The following is a 21,639-nucleotide window of genomic DNA, read 5'->3' as shown; positions in this document are numbered from 1 at the left end:
ATCAGAAGGTTTCTGGGGATTGCAGGATTTGACTGCATCTTGGACTGTGGATACAAGCCTTCTGGGTTGATGAGAAAGTTGGTTGCTTTTAAAACTTTTCACTTTAAATATTACTGCTGATATGATATTAGGGTTTTCTTTGAGGTGCTGAAATGTACAAAAATTAATCTGATACAGTTATCTCCTGATAATGACCATTGGCTTGTGACTTGAGAGAGATTTCTTGATATATAAAAGATAAAGAGGATTTTTAATTCAGTAGAGTGTGCTTATATATTAGAAATAGTTGTTACTTTGTGGCTCTATATTATTCTATTTTTCAGATACAGAGATGTGGATGGAATTTATTCTTGACTTTTGGATAGAAAATGTAAGACAGATGGCCTCTGATCCTGTGATATTAAATAAGCCTTTTTCTGGACAACTGTTGTCAAAGTAATTCTTAGCTGAGGGAAGACTTGTCAAATCATTGCCCATTCTATTTTTTTTTTTAAGTGGGTGGTTATATAAAACAGGGGTTGCCAAAGCTGCTGATGTGTATTGATATTTTGAAGAATAAGTGCTTGAAAAGTCCAACACTTGTCAGGGACCCTGAGCAAGTTTTATTGTGCTAGTATAGGGGCAAGGGGGAGGAAACAGGATTTACAAAAACAGAGGACACTACTCTTCATGAGACATTGTAAATCAAGCAAAAGTATAGACAGACATATAAGCATCTAGCTGTATACAATATATGGTAAAATTAAAGGACTGTCAAACAGGTGCAGACAGAATGTGTCATCGGAGCGGGTGGTTTTGGCTGGGGAGATTGAGATCAGCCTTGAAGGATGAGAAGAATTTTATTAGGTGGAAAATGGAGGAAAGAGGTTTTATAGAATTGGGAAGGGAAAGAAAGGCCCATTTACTGAGCCCCTGCCATGCCAGCAGTGTGCTTGGTGATTTACAAATAGATGTGAAATAGGTCATCTAATAGTCACCGTGGCCTCAAGTGGCAGCCATTACTTCCCCGTCTTACAAATAAGAAAACCGAGGTTCATTCTGCCTCACTTCACACAGCCAGCGTGTGGCAGAGGCTGGATTTCATAGCAGGTCTTCGGTACAGCTGCGTGCTTCATTACAGTTTCCACTAGTGTGGTGGTGACTCCATATTCGTATTTTTCTTCTCTGCTGCCTCCCAGGAGGGATTAAATTACCTAATCAACGAGTAACGGTTTTGTGACCTGTGAATTGGAAAAATGTAAGACATCTAAATGGGAAAATCTCCTTAATCGCCTCTGCCCTGCTATCAGAGTTAACCACGCTCCATGGGGACTAGTCTTAGGAAGGCAAAGCTTATACAAACCTTCAGTGACCGATTGTGGCTTAGGAAGGTCTAGAATCTGCTTGAGGGATTTTGGTCAACTTTGAAATGGCAGAGCCCCAAAAGCAGCCTCCACACCCATTTAGTCCTCATCCTAGGCTCTTATTAACTACAAGAGCAGAATAGTCTGAGAACAGGACAAGTCCTGGTGGCTATTCAAAAGATTCTGCTTGGGTATATTTTTTCCTTTTTTGAATATGTTGCCTGTTCTCCACCTTTTCAAACAAAAATCCAGTCTAAATGGTTGAGTTAATATTAAGATGTATTTTGTCCTAGGCTCAAACAAAGATAACAGTACCACAAAATACTGTCCTTAATCTTGTGTTTGCCTAAGGATGTTCAGCTCCTCCTCCTATCCCTCTTAGTGCTAAGACCACAGTGTGAGGATTTTCCCCCATTATCTTCCCAGACTAGCAACAATGCATTTCTACTCTGTTAATGACAATTCTACGTTCTAACTTGGTAGCTTGAGAAGAAAAAGTTGTTTTCAATTTAGTGTTAGTTATGTAGACTTGGACTTAAGTTCAGAATGCTGAAGAGAGTATAAATTATTGATTTATACCCATTAAAACTTGAAGAGATTTGGTCCTGTTCCAAATGCTCATTTATCTTTACATTCAGGTATGGCTATAAGAAATCCAGTTTTATGAGTATTAAATCTATAGAAGAATTAAAGGTTGAACTCATGATGCATATTCTAGTCTATACTATAACTGAAATGATCACCCTTATGAAGATAAATAGATACATTATTGCATGAGGAATAGCACAGGTTAGAATATGGAGGATAATGGCACTATCAATTTATTTCAGCTTTCATTGAGAGCCTATGATGTGCTTGATACTGTGCTGGAAGCTGAGTATTGGGAAAAAAAAAATGAGAAAAAGACTTAATCTCAGCCCTCAAGGAGATGAATAGAGTAGGTAGATTTGTCGAGGGAACTATATCAGCTGCTACTGCTACATAATAAACCACCCCAAAACTCAGCGGCTTAAAAGAGTCAGCGTCTGTTATTGCTGAGGAGTCCATGCATCGGCTAGGTGATTCTTCAGGTCTTGGCTAGACTCACTGGTGTCGCTGGTCACCTCAGGCTCAGGCATCTCTGCTCATCTTGGGCTCTTGCACATGTTTGCCCCTCTGTATATTGATCTAGGATGACCTCAGCTAGAACAGCTGGGCTCTCCAAATAGTTTCTCTTCCTCTGTCAGGCTAGCCTTCTTCAGTTGAGGGTGGCAGGGTTCCAAGAGAGCGAGGGGATGAGTGCAAGGCCTCTTGAGGTTTAGACTCAGAACTGGCACGTCTCACTTCCGCTGAAGTCTATTCACCAGCTAAAGTCGCCAGGCCCGCCAGATTCAAAGGAGGTGGAAGTAAATCCCACCTCCTGATGGAAGGACCTGCTGAGTCACATTGCAAGGGGCATTGGTACAGGGAGGAAGTCATTGGGGCCATTTTGCAATCAGTGTACCTCCCATAGGGACAGACAGATTAAGTTGTGTAGAAGGGACAAAGCCTGTATAAGGTCATATATAGTGGCTGCTGTAGTAGGAGCACCGGAAACTCTATGCTATTTGAATTGAAGAAGCATAAATTTCAGGACTGTTACTAGTAGAAAATGAGGCTGGATTGAAGGAAAAAGAACCAGGCTGGAGAGGCTTATATTCCATTCCTAGAAGCTTGGGTGTTATCCTTTGGGTAGAGGGAGCCATCTAAGGTTTTAAGCAAACAGGAATGCCATTGTAAACTTCACTCCTTTTTTTCTATAGGTTTCTATGGCAACAGAATGAAATCAAGGTGAGCAAAACAGTGATGGAAGATTAGATAAGATGCTATTGCAAAATTCTAGGCTGTGGGAATGATTATGAAGGCCAGACTAAAGCAGTGGAAAGTATTCATCCAAATGTGGTAAACCTGACCATATTAATCATTCATTCAAACAAACTCGAGCCAGGCATTGTGTTAGCTGTTTGAGAAATGTCAGTGAGTATTCCCTTTCTTTAATGTCACAAAGGCTTCTCAGCTCTTATACAAGTTAAACTTTCCTCATGTGTACCACCGTTAGGCATGCAGGTAAACAGGAATAGTAATCCTGGTTTACATAGTGAAGAAAGCATGGTTAGTGATATGGTGATTTAAAATGTATTGTCTGTTTTGGCTATTTATTTTCTCTAATATATTTAATTACCAGAGCTTTTAATGATATTAAAAGTTATATTGGTTAATATTAATAATAATGAAGATCTTGAGTAAATCTCGTGGTTATTTGTCTATGTAATAGTCTACCTGGACCCCATTCCCATTCTTGCTTCCTATCTTGGCAGCTAAACTTCTTTTTCCTGAACCCTAAATTCAAGCCCATTTGGTGGGGTAGTAGAGCCCAGATCTAAATAGGAGAAATATTCAAGACCCTTCTAGAAGCTTCTGAGTTTAGTTATCAACTAGATTTGGCTCTGGTCCCACCTTGAACTGGTTTTTCAAGGTCCCTGCTCTCCGCTTCAGCTCTCTGCTCGTGTTGCACCTGAAACTTTGGCTTCATGAGACCACACTCCTGGGACCTGCTGCCTCTGCCAGGAGCTGTATTCTGTCCGTGAGCCGCATGCTGCTGGAACCTCTGATAGTCCACAACTCCATTAAGAGGTTTCTGATGATATCTGTCGTGCCTGCACTTACTGCCTTCTCCTACCTCCATCACCTTCCTCTATCACACTTATCTCCTGGTCGGAATCTACTTTAAAAACTCAGATACATGTGGACTTGTTGCCAACTTAACAGAGATCTTAAACTAAGCTCCCATATTCCCACATTTTTCCTCCCAGCTGTTTCGCTCATCTGGAACTACCCTAGTATAGTATGTCACTGTCCAGGTTATTCAGAAGCTCGTTATTTTTTCAAAATTTACTGTATTCCATTTTAACATATTCAAAACTTTTTTTCTTGGATTCAGAAATATCAAGAGGAAAAAGCATACTTGTATATAAATTTTTTTTATTGCATATGTCTGAGAGAATTGTGGGAGTAGTGATTAAAGTTTTATGGGAGAAATTTACAAGAAAATGCATTAATGTTTCTGAGGATTTACCAATTTGCAATCAAATATAATAAAATTTAAACTAAAATTTAGTTTTATCTTTACAAATTTTTAAAAATAAGTATTTTCTGAAAGCAGAATCTTTATCATTAGCATTATTTGCTTTTTTGTTGTTCTCAGTAAACTATTTAGTATTCTCTTACCCCCAAATCCCATTATGATGCATTTAATTACTTGCAGAAAACCAATACACTTGTTGTTTTCAAGCTTAAATGCAAATTCAGTGTGTTTTGTGGATTCCTGGAGATCTCTAATAACATCATAGCCCTGGATACTGCGACTTGTGGAGTAATTTATTAAAGCCTCTTGGGTATTCCATGTATCATAACAATACTCTCTGGGCAATGCTATGTGAATGTGTTTGGCTATTCTTATCAGAGTAAAGTTTTCTGGAAATTTGAGCATTCTTAACAGAGGCTGATAAACAGTGGAGGGATGGCGATCAACTGATTTTTTTCCACCAAACTTAATGAAAATTATAACCTTCTTGAAATTTTAGTTGGAACCTAGAAGTTATAGGATATATACATGATACACCTAATTTGTGTATAACTCTTCTCCTAGTTAGGTGATGACCTCTTGAAGAATGGGGCCATGTTGTGTCCCCTGTAACATAGACTCCAGCTCATATCGGTACCTTGAATGTAGTAAGTATTACATGTTTGTTGTGGTTAATGATTATTTAGGTATCATTCCTTTGAGTAAACCTCAGGTATTTAGAGCCTATAGCTGCCATTTTGTTAGCCTACTCACCTTCCAGTTCCTACCTCTTTCCCTTGGTGGCAGAGGACTGATCATCTTCACATTCCCTCTTGCCATGTGCTCAGCCAGGCAAGGGGTTCTCCACAGCAGGATAAATCATGATGAACCTGAGCCAGTCGTGGTAATTCTACTCCGGTTTCCAGGCGTTCCTTTAGGCATGGGTTTGTGAAGTACTGCTAGCCAGAAAGACGTCGAGGGAAGTCTGGTAGGTTTCTGGAAAAAAAAAAAAAAAAAAAATTCCTTGCTCTTATATAGAGATAGAAGAGAAGTCAAGTCTCTGTGCTTCTGGATATTGTCTGCTACTCTGCCTATTGATATCTAGAACAACAGGTGCCACCTCGGGGATCATCATGAAGCGAGCTGACATAAGAGAGAAATCAACATACTTAGAGGCAGAATGGCAAGATGGAAGGAGTAGGGATTTTTTGAACCACTGGATCAACCAATCCTAGTAGTATTGGTTAGCCTGTCTGCAAAGTTCAGCAGAATGAAAACCTCTTTAATACTTAGCTGTTAAAAAGGAAAGGGGGTCTGTGTATTGAATAAATGGTCAAAAAGGAACAGATTAGAGTAGTATCAGTTATCCAGCCTACCCCCCCCCCCTTTCCCATTTAACCATCTTGGATCTGTTCCTGGTATAAAATGGATGCAATTTGTAGTCAGGCTTCATGGACTAATAGGTCACTTGTGCAGGTCTCTGCTGTTTCTATTTGAAGGAAAACCGAGGAAATGAAGATGAGTTGAAGATATCATTCTTGATGGATGTACTGCCAATTATAAAAGCTTACTCCATAATAAGAGCTCAGATCTGATTGTTCATCAAGGACAAATGAGTTTGGGGAAGGTTCCTCCCTCCCAAGGCTGTTCCGTGGAAGCCGGGTTTCTTAATGTTACTATTGACATTTGAGGCCAGATAATTATTTATTTCACAGGGCTGTCATATGCACGTTAGGATGTTGAGCATCCCTGGCCCCTACCCACTAGACGCCAGTAGTACTTTCTTGTTGTGACAATCAAAAATGTCTCCAGAAATAGCCAAATATTCCTTGGGGGCAAAATTGACCCCCTTCTGAGAAACCACTGTGTTAGAGATAAAGGATTGTTTCTTATGGGTTCCTTTGTCCTAAGACTCAGGCAGGAGAGAGGGGAAGTTCTCCCCATCGTTGTCTTAACCACTTCAGGTCTTATACTGAGAAAAATACAATAAACTAGGGAATTCTTCAAATTGGTCTTTTCAACCATACAAAGAACCTTTAGATTTGAAATAGGTTTTGAGCCAAAGTATGGCTACTGTTTAAACTCTTCACCCTTAAAAATCATCAGCAAACTAAAAAGCAAAATTAGAATTACATTATATTTTAAATTCCATCCCCAGATGTTAAATAATCACAAGTTTGACAAACAGCCTCTAATATGATGATGTAAACTGTCTTAGTAACGCTTCACTTTGTCAATATTAATAGAATAAGCCTGGAATTCACACTCCATTTGAACCTGGAAAAAGTCGACGTCTACATGTAAAGACAGTTCAGATGTGAACTGAAGGATGCCTAAAGAAAATCGTATGAATGGAGCAAGTTGATTGGTTCCAGTTTTATTTTTAAAGCAAATGTTAATGAAAATATTATGCTCCAGGGAGTACAATAAATGCTTTTGCCAGAAGGACAAAATTCTCTCGTCATGCCTCTGATGTAGATGTTGGTGTCCACTGTGCATGCTAGGAAATTGTGACTGTCTTTTCTTTTTATATCTCCAGGGCCTTCTAGCATGCCTGGTGCATAGGATATGTGCTGTATATATATTAAATAAATGTTCGAGTGTGTGTTGCCAGTTTATTGACTCCCTGAAACAGACTTCAGGTGAAGAATTAAAAGCAAACAAATGTTAAAGCGCCTCTAAAGCAGTCAAGATGCTGCTGTTTGCGACGGTAAAGTAATGTAGTGATCTGTGATACTCGTGGCCATCCTCTGCTCTGCCTACTACTACCCTTCCAGTTACCACGTCTGTTGATTCAACCTTTTACTCTCGGAATTGGTTGTCTCCACATCTTGACTGCTATTTCAGGAGTCTGAGCTGCTGTCTTCTTTTGCCTAGCCTCATCTCACACTTGATTCTTCCCCTCCAATCCATTTTCCCCAGAAGGCAGCCAAAGTGCACTTTTTAAAAAGAGAACATTTTGAAACAGTTATAAGTCGTCTCCCCAGCTTGAAACCCTTAAGTGTGTTTTTCTTGTCCTTGTGGCATGATCCAAGATCCTTAGTCTAACGTTCCTGACCCTGAATTCTCTGATGGCTGTTGGCCTTTCCTCCTCCATCACCCTTGGCTCTTGCCTCTTTCGCTTTGCCAAACTCATGTTCTTTCTTGTCTTAGGGTCTTGAAACTGCTGTGTCCTCTGCCTGAAGTCTCATCTCATTCTTTGCTTGGGTAATTCTGATTTATCTTTCAGGTCTCAGACTAAGCATCACTTTCTTTAGAGAGCAATGCCCTGGACCTATAATCAAAGTTTGGTTCCCGTTTACATTTATTCTTTCTTTTGATACTCTGTGTTTTCCTTTCCGAGTCCTTATCACAGCTTGCAGTTATAGATTTGTGTGTTTGTTTAAAATCTGCTCTCACTAGATAATCTCCACACAGTAGGTGTATGTCTATTTTCTTCAATATATGACCCATACTTAGTGTTTGCCTATCACAGAGTGGGTTGTCAGTAGCTATTTTAGTGAACAAAGTTGAATTTGCCTTGCAAGATGGCAATATATCAGGCTGACAGTATGTTTATGACTTTGTTTCGTGTTGAATCTTTAGGCCTAGGATAAGCTTTTGATGTTGGAAATGAGTGGGAATGATTTGTTCCTGTTTCCCATAGAATGGCATATTTGGTAGCACAGAACTATACATGAGAACTGTTTACTGGCCAGGTACATATGCTAATACATGAATGAAATCTACTTTGCTTTACAGATAGAGAAACAATGAATATCAAGTGGTTAAACAGCTTTTTGATCTATCCAGAACTAGGAAAGAAACTCAAGGCTTTAAAAAAAATTATTTTTTGCTTTAGAGTTGATTCAAATTGTGATATACCATGAATCAGTGCTTAATAGCTTTTTGGCCAATAGGATTTCAGTATGCAGTGTGCTGATATAAACACTTGGATTGGCTTAACTACCTCTGATGTCACAATTTCCCCATTAGGAAGTCATAATTTCCTTGAAATCACATTATACTAATAATAACTCTTGTTATTCTGTTTCATTTATAAGAAAGATAATCTACCAAATATAAAAATGCTGGAAGGAGCAAGATATCTTTGATCCACACAGACCTTTTCCATTAATGTGCTTTAATTATCTTCTGCCAACAATTGAAGCGAGCTTCTTTACTTTCGTTTATGATTGTTGTTTTGTTTTTCACGTTTGTCAGTTAATAGGCAAACAGAGGAATGAGCCTGCTTAGAATTACTCGTTCAACTCATAGTTGTGCTTCATCTCGACTATTGAGGCTTAGCATCTTTCTACTAGTTAGCCTTCCTGACTCAAAAGGAAAAGCCATTTGGACAGCCCACCTGAATATAACATTTCAGGTAGGAAATCGGCTTATATCAGAATTAGGAGAGAGTGGAGTGTTCGGGAATCATTCTCCTCTGGAAAGGGTGTCTGGTGCAGTGGTACTTCCTAAAGGATGGAATCAGAATGCTTGTAATCCTATGACCAATTTCAGCAGGCCTGAACAGGCAGACTCTTGGTTGGCTCTCATTGAACGAGGAGGCTGTACTTTTACACACAAAATCAATGTGGCGGCAGAGAAGGGAGCGAAAGGGGTGATCATCTATAATTATCCAGGTACGGGCAACAAAGTATTTCCCATGTCTCACCAGGGAACGGAAAATATAGTTGCAGTGATGATAGGCAACTTGAAAGGCGTGGAACTTTTGCGCTTGATTCAGAAAGGGGTCTATGTGACGATCATCATTGAAGTGGGGAGAATGCACGTACCGTGGCTGAGCCATTATGTCATGTCTCTGTTTACCTTCATGGCTGCTACAGTTATCTACATTTTTCTGTACTGTGCCTGGAGAGCTAGAGTGCCCAATTCTTCCACCAGGAGGCGAAGACAGATAAAAGCAGATGTGAAGAAAGCTATTGGTCAGCTTCAACTGCGGGTGCTCAAAGAAGGGGATAAGGAACTAGATCCAAATGAAGACAATTGTGTTGTTTGCTTTGACATATACAAACCACAAGATATAGTACGTATTTTAACTTGCAAGCATTTTTTCCATAAGGCATGCATTGACCCCTGGCTTTTAGCCCATAAGATGTGCCCCATGTGCAAGTGTGACATTCTGAAAACTTAAGAAACCCAGAGACTCTTCTGAAGATGTAACCGAGTCTTTCCAAAGATTGGAATTAAATGAATTCTCTTAGCACTTTATGTAGAGAGAAAATTCAACTTGAGTTTCTCTACCCAAGTACTAAAGAGGGTAAAATTTGTGTGTTTTTAAAATAAAACTCCATATCATGCCCAGCTATTTGAACTTGTTGTTTTGCTAATTTTTAATTGTTATACATTTTTTCCCTTATCCAAATAAAGACATTAATACGTGTTAAAAGCAAATTAGTCTTGATCTTCAAATTACAGTGATTGTGACATTGATGCCACAGCGAATTAGTCATAATATTTTAAAGTTTTTTATATTTTTATACTTTGTTTCCATATTAATTTTTGATATCTAATAAGATCTCTGCACAATAAACTTCATTATAGGATTTGATCTTAATTTAATTCTCTGTGGTTAATTAATTCTATTAATACCCAGGAAATCTGGTTTCCAAAGCTACTGACTTGGGTAGGTAGTGTGTTCTAAATAATTATTTTAGATAGCACTTTTGGTCACGTAAAAGTATTTTAAATTATCATAGGCCTCATTTAGGGCAGCATTGCAAAAAGTCACCTTTGTGTTTGTCAGAGCCCTAAATCCTAGCAGAGTGAATCAGCTATGGTGGCAGATTTTCCTTCTGGAAGTGACCCTAGTAAATGCTTTGCTTTTCTTTTCAAAATGGTGGTTAGTGTGTCTCTATTTGGGGCATTTTGATAATATAGAAAGAGGAAAGCTGAAATTTTACTCAGTTGCCTTTCCAAATTGTATCTTTTGCCTTATTTTGCTTCTTTTTTTCCTCTAGTAGATGAATAAACATCTGTGTAACAATGAGAGGTGAAAGATTTGTGTTTTGATGGCCATCTCTTTATGGATGAGATGATAAACCATTGGTGTCCAACTCAGATGGCACATTGTGAGTCTATATATTAGATACTACACTGTCTTTTTTTAAAGAGTGGGTTGTCTGGAAATCAGATTAATGGCCTTTGGGAAAGAAAATCGGCCATTCTGAGCTGAAGGTTTTCACAATGTTTTCTTTTTGTGCCACTTTTTGTTGGGCCCATGGGACCCTTTTATCCTTCCGCTTTGCTCAACTTATCCTCTTGCTGATTCACATTTCATAAGAAGTGCCAGGCTAGCTCCCTTAGTCCTGGTGAGACCCAACCAGAAGTGTCTCTTCGTATCCTGTGCATAGAGGTCAGAGATGTTTATGTTCAAGGTCAGAATCCTTGACTGGTTTCCTAGCGGGTGAATAAGAACCACTGAGATATACCCCCCTAGAAAGTATACGGCAGCATCAGTGGCTGCCTGTGTGTGTAAGTTCACAAGTCATTCTTTGGCTGTGAAGTCATATTGTGCCATTGACATAAGTGTAGCAAAAATATAGGCAGAGCTGACAGTGTGTATGTGGGGTCTTCCACCAGGGATATTGGTTGATTTTGGCAGACATTTTGTTAAAAGCATCTATGACCTTTGGCAGTCACGCCTGTCAGTGGTTAACTTTAAGTGGGGACCTTGAAGTTTTTCTTTTTAAAATCAATAGCTACATTTTTGTTTAAAGTAGTGCTAAACTAATACTGCTAGATTTAATCTTTTCCCTTATACCCTTCCTCCTCTTCTCTCAAAATACTGTTAGTTTAGTAACAGATGTAAAAGTCTGCAGAGAGATGAGTCTTTTCTGTCTTGGTTGCTGTCATCCCTATGTATGGTCGATGAAGAGTGAGGAAGTGAGGCTGAAATAATTTAACAGGATACCCTACTTTTAAGAATCAAATCAAAACCATCTGATCCAACACACTTCTGAGCAAGCTTTATTAAATACATTTAGTACAGTGGTTTACATAATAAATGAAAAATTCACACTGTGACCAAATGTGAGTTAAAAATGGAGATACAGAATTCACGAGATACAGAATTCACTGCTTTTACCACACATTTGGTCAGAGTGCTAATTTTTAATTATTTTTAAAATTTGCTATTTTGTTGGAAATATTAACCATTTATTGTGAAGAAAAATGATAATTATATGGCTTTTTTGCATATGCTTTCAGGTTTTAAAATGCATGCGTTGTATGAATTTTAATTTTTAAAGTGATACCTGCTAACATTACGTGTAGCTCAGGGATTGAATCCATTTTACAATAGCACAGAAGTCACCCATAACAGCATCTGAAACATTCAAGCCAATGAATTGACAGCAGTGCTGCAAGCTCTTATCTAATTGGCTGTGAAGTCTTTTATGTCATAATCACATCACCCAACAGTAAGCAGTATCCAGAGTTACAATAGTGAGACTGGGATTTTTTTTCATTTTGAGAGTTTTTTTTTTTTCTCTCTAATAAAACATCTGCAACTCATGAGACATCTTTAAGAATTTCTTGCCAAAACATGCTGGAAATCAGTGGAACTTATTTTCACCCAGAAGATTTTTTTCATGTTATTATCTTAAATTGATTGTCAACAGATGTGGAAGCCACATCTTTTGCTGGGGTTGGTCCTTCAGTCACTAGGCGAAGAGAGAGATGAAACTACTCAAGACTGGCACTCGGAGAAACAACACCACATCTTCCTGGCTTGTCAAATTCAGTTTTTTTTGGCTGCTTAGTCAGAACTGTTGCAGAGCCAGTGCTGTTTGGACTGCTTACATGAACATATCATTTCACGTTGGGAATCGTATGTTGTCAGAGTTGGGGGAGACTGGAGTATTTGGAAGAAGCTCCACTTTGAAGAGAGTAGCAGGAGTTATCGTGCCTCCAGAAGGAAAAACTCAAAATGCTTGTAATCCCAGTACCAGTTTCAGCAGACCAAAGAACTCAGAGACGTGGCTTGCACTTATTGAACGGGGAGGTTGTACTTTCACACAGAAAATTAAAGTGGCTGTTGAGAAAGGAGCCAGTGGAGTGATCATTTATAACTTTCCAGGAACTGGCAATCAGGTTTTTCCCATGTCTCATCAGGCATTTGAAGACATCATTGTGGTGATGATTGGTAACTTAAAAGGCATGGAGATCTTACATTTAATTCAGAAGGGGGTTTACATTACAGTTATGGTTGAGGTGGGGAGAAAACACATCATCTGGTTGAATCACTATTTTGTGTCTTTTGTGATTGTCACAACCGCTACTTTAGCGTATTTCATCTTTTATCATATTCGAAGACTTTGGGTAGCAAGGATTCAGAACAGGAGATGGCAGCGATTAACAACAGACCTCAAGAAAGCATTTAGCCAGCTCCAACTTCGGGTACTAAAAGAGGGGGACGAGGAAATAAGTGCAAACAGAGATAGCTGCGTAGTTTGCTTTGAACTCTATAAGCCCAATGATACAGTTCGTGTTTTGACTTGTAAACATTTTTTCCACAAGAATTGCATTGACCCCTGGATTGTAGCCCATGGCACATGCCCCATGTGCAAATGTGACATCCTTAAAGCTTTGGGGATTCAAGTGGATGTTGAAGATGGGGCAGAATCTTTGCAAGTTCTGATGTCAAATGAATTACTTGGTACCTTAACACCTAGTGAAGAGGGGACAAATAATGAACTTTCTCCTGCAAGAAGGTCAGATAAAATGACCCATGTGGAGGAGGAGCACCCTGTTTCTCAGAACGACAGCCAGCCTAATTCAGTAGCAGAAGATGATCATCCTTCACCTTGACGGCATGACCTTTGAGGAAGTGGATTAAACCTGTTTGTCAGATCAGGTCCTAATACTGACAAGTAGTTTGTCTGTTGGAAGTGTGGTTTTTGTGTCCTTTTTTGTTACTTTGGTAGTTTTCTACATTCTTTGTCAAGCCTCAAAGACAGAAAAAAAGAAAAAAGGCCTAGCAGGATTTTTTGTTTCATTTTTTACCTTTGCTAAATGTAACTTTTTGTCAATGCATGTTACTCTTGTGAGTATATATATTTTCTATGTACACATATATTTCTATGTACACGTGCATGTTAAAACTAAGGACAGACTTTTTTCCCTAAATGCTTTTGTACATATATTGGGCTCTATTTTGGTAAGAAAATTGTTAATATATTTGCATGTTCCTTATAATACGGAAACCATCAAGTTTGAAAAACGTAAATTTTACTCTTCCTAGCACATAAAAGATAATTTCTTTTGATAGTACGTTTATAGTACAGTATACTAATTTTGAAGTCGTTGTGCTGTGTTTTTTCATTCTTGATGTGAAAACTTTGCTATACAGAGGTTTATTACTTACTCTTGATAAACAGTTCTGTTCAAGCAATTAGTACATTTTATGTGATCTGTGTATGCATAGTGATAGCACTTTTAAAAGTAAAATACTAGCACTCTTCAAGTGAACAGCAAATATTTCAGTGCCCAATATTGTTTATTATAATTATTACATGATCATAATGTGTAGAGAGATTTAAATAATAGAATTCCTGTGATATTTAGTCATGGTGTATTTACTTCCCAGGTGTACCACCATGCTGCCCAGTTTTTGTCATTAAATAAAATATTTAATATATGCCAGATTCTTTTGGAGATAAGTATCATGATGTATAAGTTGTTATGACATTCTGGGATTGTATTTGTTTTGTTCACTGTATTTCTAGGATCTAGTGCAGTGCCGGGCACTCAAATATTTTTGAATGAATGAATGATAAATACCTTTTCATAATCAACTACTATGTATTAATTTGAAAAACTAGGCAGTTTTATCCCAATCGTACAAAATAATGGGAACTTAATCTTGAAAATTTTTATCCTAAATCACTTTGACAAAATAGAAAATTAATTTTTGCCAAGAATTCATTATTACAATTTAGATGTGTAATTTTAGTGAGGAGCTTTGAACTCGTGGGGCTGATAGTGGGATTTGAATTCTTGTGCAACCGTAGAGAGAGATCTGTAGAGAGATTCTAAGAGGAATTTTGTGAGTTGCTCAGTGCTGATAACAATAGTGGAGAATTCAGAGATGGAAAGAAGGGCAGTAGTTGGTTCTAACTGCAATGCAAAGGAAGACTATTTAAAGGAGGGAAGAACGCTCATCTGAGGCCACAAAAACTGGACACATGACCAGATGGGGGTGATGTCTTGCTTGGTACACACAGGCCTCTTTATACCCAACCCTGGAGATGTTTTGGCTAAGCTAATCTTAAGAGCTGCTCTTTGCCAGAACTGCATAGCACCAATACTGGAGGATTTAGCAGGAACACTGTTTTGAGTGTTTTTTTAAGTTTACCCTGGGAGATAAAGTCATTTCCTGGGGGCCCAAGGATCACATTGAAGAGAGAGGACACTGAGGACCTTATGGGAGCCACTCCTGGTTGGATCAGGTCCTAAGCCAGGGTAAGCTGTTATTCTCTGACCACTGTTGGTGCCTCTGCTACTAGGGGCTAGCAGCTGATGGACGTGGCTAGAGTGACTTCCACTGGTTGCCCAAGAGAATCATTGGAGCTATGGAAATGAATGCATCTGGTAGTGCTGGCAGTCCCCAGACCCACGGTTCTAGGATCGTTATAGCTCTGTGTACTCTTAGCAAAGTCACGTGGGGTGCATGTTCCATGATAGACTTAACACTTGAAGAATTTGTTTGCTCTTCACACTAACACTGACATTGTGTTCTTTCCATCCTTCCTCTGCACCCTCATTGGTTTCTCCCTTCTTTCCTTTGTTCGTCATCATCAACCTTAAACCTGACTTAACCCTCCTGTGTAAGTAGTTAGCATTTACACACTTATATAATTGTCGCTTGTTAATAAGGACATTGAACGTTTAACACTGTGTTTTCTTGATTTGAGAGTTTTCAATGGATGTTCTTTAAAGGGTGGTTAGAATCTCTGTTTGAGGTGGGGAAGGAAAGGTCAAGTCAGTGAACTTGAACTGTCACTGCTGAGCACCTACCATGTAGCAGGCAGTGGACTAAGTGCTTTCCATAGCAGTTTAGGTCAGAACAAAACAGCAGTTTTAAACCTTGTATTTAGAATGTTGTAAACAGATCAATAAACCACTTTTACTCTGGGTTTAATAACTAGGACCTGGAAATAGCACTGCTATGTCAAATGTTAGGTATTATTCATTGCAAGATTTTTACCTGTTCTGTGGGCTACATCATGTTCTCTTGTACCTAATGATGCAATAATAATATGGGACTATAATATGAATTATTTTGCCCCTAATACCAGTGTTATAATGAATTTCCCCTGCATTTCTCCTTTGGAAATATTTTTGCTATCTCTGGTAATAAAATTGATTCCCCATGCCCACCTCTGCTAGGTAGGGGGATGATGTTTCTTATAAAAATTAGTGTTTTTTTTATTACTGGGATAAATTAGGTTTAATATTTACTAAAGTGAAAATGATTCTAAAGCCCTTTACCTCTGATTGGGTGATGCTGCAGGGGAATTTATACAGTTCCTTATATTATGAGAGACACTACACTGATAGTATCCCTGTCTCTTGCTATAGATTTATTATAATGTAGTTGTCTTGTGGAAATGTTGGTCAGCCATAATTACCATGCTGAGAGTACTTCAGAGGACTTAGTCAGCCAGGGATCTGGTGTTTCTGATGGTGTTGAAGCTTAGTGTACAGTTAGTGTTTTCTCCTTTTACAAACTCATTGGTTTTTGAAGCAGCAGGCAGGAATCAAGTGGGGGAAAGGATCAGTTTGGAGAAACGTTGAAGTAAAAAGGGGAAGCCTCACACGTTGATACTGTGAAGGAGTCATTTTAATGGCAACTCGGTGTTCTTGGTCCATCGTTTACGACGAGCACCAGTTTTTGTATTTTAGAACATGTTTATTTGGTTTTGTATTCACTGCATTTTTTAAAATGTTTAGGGATGAAAAATAAGGATTATTGGTTATTACAATTACTAACACAGAAATATCTTACAATACGTACCTGTGGGGCCGGCCCTGTGGCGTAGGGGTTAAGTGTGTGCTCCGCTGCTGGCGGCCCAGGTTCGGATCCCGGGTGTGCACCAATGCACTGCTTGTCAGGCCACGCTGTGGCGGCATCCCATATGAAGTGGAGGAAGATGGGCACAGATGTTAGCCCAGGGCGGGTCTTCCTCAGCAAGAGGAGGAGGACTGGCATGGATATTAGCTCAGGGCTGATCTTCCTCACAAAAAAAAGAAAAAAAAAAAAAAAGATATACCTGGTTTTCTAAACCACAAGAACTTTTTTGGGAGAGGAAGCGGGTAATGTACTTTGAGCTGCTGCCTGTGCACAGGTGTTAGAGTTGTTCCATCATAATCTCTCCACAAAAACCTCCCTTTGTCACAGCTACACCACAACTTGTAGTACCTCTCTCCACAGTTATGCTGTCATCTTTGTCAGACTTCCAAGATACTGTGTTCCTTGATTTGAGTTGCTGACGTGTATTTTCTTCATGTTGATGACCATGTTTAAACCCTGGTTTAAAAACTTCTCTACACCTGTAACATGCATCTCCCAGTTCAGCAACGCCACTGTTGCCACACATCCGGTTCTGTCATTTTCGAAAACTTCCAACTTACAGCGTCTTTTTCACAATTCCCTCTCTCACTTCATTGGACCTCTCGTTTCCACCACTTGCTCTTTCTTCACATTCCAAGCAGAGTCTTTTCCCAGCCCGTCTCTTCATGTCCAGCCTCAGCCTAGAGCCGGTTGTAAGCCATTAGTTTGACTCTACCAAGTGCCGCTGCGTTCCTTTCCTCCGAGACTTTCTACAGTACCACTTGCCTACCCTGAGTCATCTCTACTGATTTCCACGAGATCTTCACTCTATTTAAAAATCCTTTATTAATCTCTTAACTCCTTTTTTGTTATTCCCCATAAAGCAGTACTTCTCAGCCTTGGCTGCACATCAGAATCACCTGAAGAGCTTTTTTTTTTTTTTTGAGGAAGATTAGCCTTGAGCTAACATCTGTTGCTAATCCTCCTCTTTTTTGCTGAGGAAGATTGGCCCTGGGCTGACATCCGTGCCCATCTTCCTCTACTTCATATGGGACGCTGCCACAGCATGGCTCAAGAAGCAGTACGTAGGTATGCGCCCGAGATATGAACCTGTGAACCCCAGGCTGCCGAAGTGGAGCACGCAAACTTATCCCCTACACCATCGGGCTGGCCCCCAGGAGAGCTTTTAAGATGCTGAATGCCCAGGCTGCACCCAAGGACTCTGGGCTGGGACCCATGCGTTAGTATGTTTTAGTTACTCAGGTGATTCCAACGTGCAGACAAGATTGAGAACCACTGCCATAGGGCTATTCCAGAGAGCCTTTATGTTAATCAAGTTCCCAAGTTCATCCTCTGCTTCCTTAAAATTGACTTGTTTTCACTTTACTTAGATTTCTACCGAAATATTTTCAGTATCAAGTTATACAGGGTCACATTTCATGAAGAGGAATTAATAAAGTCTTCTGGGAATAAGAAGGAGTGTATTTCAGCTAGCGAAGCAAGGAACACTTAAAGAAATAACATTTGAAATGGAACAACCGGATTGGGAAGAAGGGTATTCTAATGGAAGGAACAATGTGAACAAGTGTTTCATAAAGAAGTTTGAGTGTCATGTAGGATTTTGGTTAAGGACCTTGAAAATGAAGACAGGGAACTCCAGAGGCTGTTGTTGCAGTCATCCAGGAGTGATAAGGTGAAAATATGAACTAAGGCAGTGGTGAGTGAATTGGGTGAAATGAATATAACGTGGGCCACCTCCAAGATAATACACTCTTTGATGATTTCATTTCCTTATACAAATTTTCTACTTCATTTTTTGATGACTGGAGTAACACTGATTGCACAACTTCCTTATACCCCTAACCTTTGTCTTCAGTTCATCTCCCAGTTCACTAACACAGTGGATATAGAAGAGGGGCGTATGAGTCAGGAGGAGCTGAGAAAGGGTGATGAGTCAGGATGACTTCTTGGTTTCTGGCTTGGGCCACCAGGTGATGATGCCATTCAGTAAGGTAGAAAATACAGTTAGGTGAAGGAAGTTTGGGGTAGAAGAGGAGTTCAAATTTTGAGTATGCTGAATTTGAGGAACCCAGAGAACTTGTTGGGTGATGTTCACTACACAGCTGAAATTATAAGTTTATACTAGTTAAATGAGGTTAATGTAACAATTTAGCAAAGGCTTGATATATGCTAAGTACTCAATTGTGGTAATTTATTAACAAAACAACCATTTGCTTTTACATTAGTGGTGATTTACTATCTTGTAGATTTTAATATTACTATTTTGGACCCCTGATCTTGTAGTGCCTGCATTTATAATGCTACAGGACTTTTTTCTCTTAAAAATGCTTTGCAGGGCCGGCCCGGTGGCTTAGCGGTTAAGTGCGCGTGCTCCGCTACTGGCGGCCCAGGTTTGGATCCCGGGCGCGCACCGACACACCGCTTCTCCGGCCATGCTGAGGCCGCGTCCCACATACAGCAACTAGAAGGATGTGCAACTACGACATACAACTATCTACTGGGGCTTTGGGGAAGAAAGAAAAGGAGGAGGATTGGCAATAGATGTTAGCTCAGAGCCGGTCTTCCTCAGCAAAAAAAAGGAGGATTAGCACGGATGTTAGCTCAGGGCTGATCTCTCTCACATGCAAAAAATAAATAATAAATAAAATATTAAAAAAAAAAAAGTGCTTTGCAGCCTGAGTAAAGCTGGCGATTGTGATAGGGATGGTGTGAGAGTGGTAATGATAATAACTACAATATACCAGGGTGCTGTTACATGCACTTAACAGGTAGAAACTCATTGAATCCTAACAATAACTTTATGAGGTGGACATTCTTAGTATTTTCATTCTTTAGATGAGGAAACTGAGACCCAGGTAAGCTAAGTAACTTGCCCAAAGTTAAACAGCCAGTATGTGGCAGAGCCTGTGTTTGAACTTGGTCTGGTTCCATAGCTCCTAGTCTTAACCACTCCACTACAGTTAGCTTAATCTGGTTTTTAAGTAAAGGAGAAAGTGTTAGTATGAATCCAGTTTCAAAGACTTAAAGGAGTTGGCCTTGGAAGAAAAGTCCCAGCTAAAGGTATTGGAAGTGTTAGCAGGAGATAATAACTCATGAGATCTCAAGGTGAATAGGAAAGACAAAGGAGTGTGGGGGTGTGAGGATGTGGGCAGGGTGTAGCTGAGTGAAAAGGAAAATGGAGCCTTAGGGATGGGTGCTTCCATTTAGGAAGTACTGATTCTGGAATTGGTAGCTCTCTCCTGTTTAAAAAAAAAATTTAATCAGAGGGGTTTTAAATAGGCTTCCTTTCTTCTGAAGTTTGAAAACAGTAAAAAAAAAAAAAAAAATTTGTATAATTCCCCTAATAATTGCTATCGGTCTTTTTAAAAGTCCAGGCATGGGCTGGCCCCCTGGCTTAGCGGTTAAGTGCGTGTGCTCTGCTACTGGCGGCCCGGCTTCGGATCCCAGGCGTGCACCGACGCACCGCTTCTCCGGCCATGCTGAGGCCGTGTCCCACATACAGCAACTAGAAAGATGTGCAACTAGGACATACAACTATCTACTGGGGCTTTGGGGAAAAAAAAAGGAGGATTGGCAATAGATGTTAGCTCAGAGCTGGTCTTGCTCAGTAAAAAAGAGGAGGATTAGCATGGATGTTAGCTCAGGGCTGATCTTCCTCACCAAAAAAAAGTCCAGGTATGAGAAGTGCAGTTGCCTGTTGAAAAAATACCACACTTTTGTGTCAGATGTATTCTACATTCGTATCCTGTCTTCGGGGCAGATCATCTCAGAGCAGTGGTCCTCAGAACAGCAGCATCGGCATCACCTGAACTTGTTAGAATGCAGTTTCTTAGGCCCCACTGCAGACATATGGAGTCAAACTCGGGGGGCGGGGGGCACCAAGCTATCTTAACAAGTCCTTAAGCTGATTCTGGTGGACATTCAAGTTTAAGAACCTCTGCTGCCTCAGGGTCAGTTCATTTTCAGAAAAGGATGCATCACACAGTTATAATCAGAGAGTATAAATGTAATTGTGAATCTTAAAGCACTACGCAAATAATAGTTGCTATTACACTAAGAGACACTTTTAGGCATATTTCACATGTCTGGCTGCTCTCTGATTTATGCATGACTTGTGCTTATACATGCTTACTCCTTTCTTCTCCCAGTTCCGGTTTCTGTACCACTGTCGTCACCCTGCCAAGGGAGTTGTGAGAAAACAAATAGGCAATTTTCAACAATTTGTGAATTACAAAGTAGCAGCATAGAAGAAAACCCAAAAGCAGAAACAGCTTAGCAGAAACACTGGATTAAGCAGCCCACGCCAGAAAAGGATAGTTTTTAATACCACCTATTCACTGAAGGTCTGAAAAAATCTCAACATAACTGAAACAGTGGGCCATAGATGAAATTCAGAAGGGAATTGTGTAAATTCCTGGGTTTGGGTCCATAAAACCAGCTTCACAAATACTGGAGGGAGGACTCAATTAGTGTTCACAAAAATATAGCTGAAAATAAGTGAAAGATGAGCCATTGGACATCTAAGTGGGCCATATGAAGGTATGTGGCATCTTCATTAATAACATTGCTTTTGTAACTAGAATTAATTACTGTCCTTTTCCTTGATAGTTCTTACCCAGTGGCAGGTGCATTGATCACTTCATTCATTCAACAAATATTGATTGCCTTGGAAATACAGTGGTGAACCATACAAAACTCACTGCCCTCAAGGAGCTTACTTTCTAGTGGGAAGAATATATAATAAGTATATATTATGTTAAATAATTATAAGTGCTATGGAGAAAAATAGAAAATAAGATGAGAGTTGTGGGAGGTAGAGTTGCAATTTTAAATAGAGGAGGCTTCACCAAGATGATGAACAATTGAACAAAGACTGAAGGGAATGCTCCACTAAAACATGTACAGAAAAAGTGGAGCGTGTGCAAAAGAGAGCCACCAGGTTAGTAAGGGGGTCTTGTCATCTGAGGAATGTTTAGCCTGGAAGGCTGAAGACAGTGTTAGCTGCTATCAAACACTTGAAGAATGGCCTTGAATTTAGATTTTCTCTGCTATTACAAGGCTTAGAACTAGGTGAGAGAATGACCAGCTATAGGGAGAGTGTTGCCACCTGGAAATATAGAACTTGCCAGTACTAGTTG

General features: G+C 39.6%; 3 protein-coding genes across 8 annotated transcripts in view; all 3 read left to right on the top strand.

Moving 5' to 3' along the window:
- The window catches only part of CADPS2 (calcium dependent secretion activator 2), a 496,283-nt gene that overhangs the window by 143,981 nt on the left and 330,663 nt on the right, over nucleotides 1–21,639 (top strand). The gene's annotated exons all lie outside the window — the stretch shown is intronic.
- RNF148 (ring finger protein 148) lies at nucleotides 8,648–9,587 on the top strand. Its single transcript, XM_004418751.3, has one exon. The coding sequence runs from the start codon at nucleotides 8,648–8,650 to the stop codon at nucleotides 9,557–9,559; it is 912 nt and encodes a 303-aa protein (XP_004418808.1). The 3' UTR covers nucleotides 9,560–9,587.
- RNF133 (ring finger protein 133) lies at nucleotides 12,005–13,315 on the top strand. The gene has a single exon (XM_004418750.3). The coding sequence runs from the start codon at nucleotides 12,106–12,108 to the stop codon at nucleotides 13,234–13,236; it is 1,131 nt and encodes a 376-aa protein (XP_004418807.1). The 5' UTR covers nucleotides 12,005–12,105; the 3' UTR covers nucleotides 13,237–13,315.

The sequence above is a fragment of the Ceratotherium simum genome, chromosome 1 (assembly GCF_057802395.1).
Source record: "Ceratotherium simum simum isolate JZ-2026a chromosome 1, ASM5780239v1, whole genome shotgun sequence".
Taxonomy (NCBI): domain Eukaryota; kingdom Metazoa; phylum Chordata; class Mammalia; order Perissodactyla; family Rhinocerotidae; genus Ceratotherium; species Ceratotherium simum.
This window is presented reverse-complemented; position numbering and strand designations above follow the sequence as displayed.

Excerpts from the sequence above, each read along its gene's own strand:
- RNF148 (XM_004418751.3), top strand. The coding sequence starts at position 8,648 with ATGAGCCTGCTTAGAATTACTCGTTCAACTCATAGTTGTGCTTCATCT.
- RNF133 (XM_004418750.3), top strand. The coding sequence starts at position 12,106 with ATGAAACTACTCAAGACTGGCACTCGGAGAAACAACACCACATCTTCC.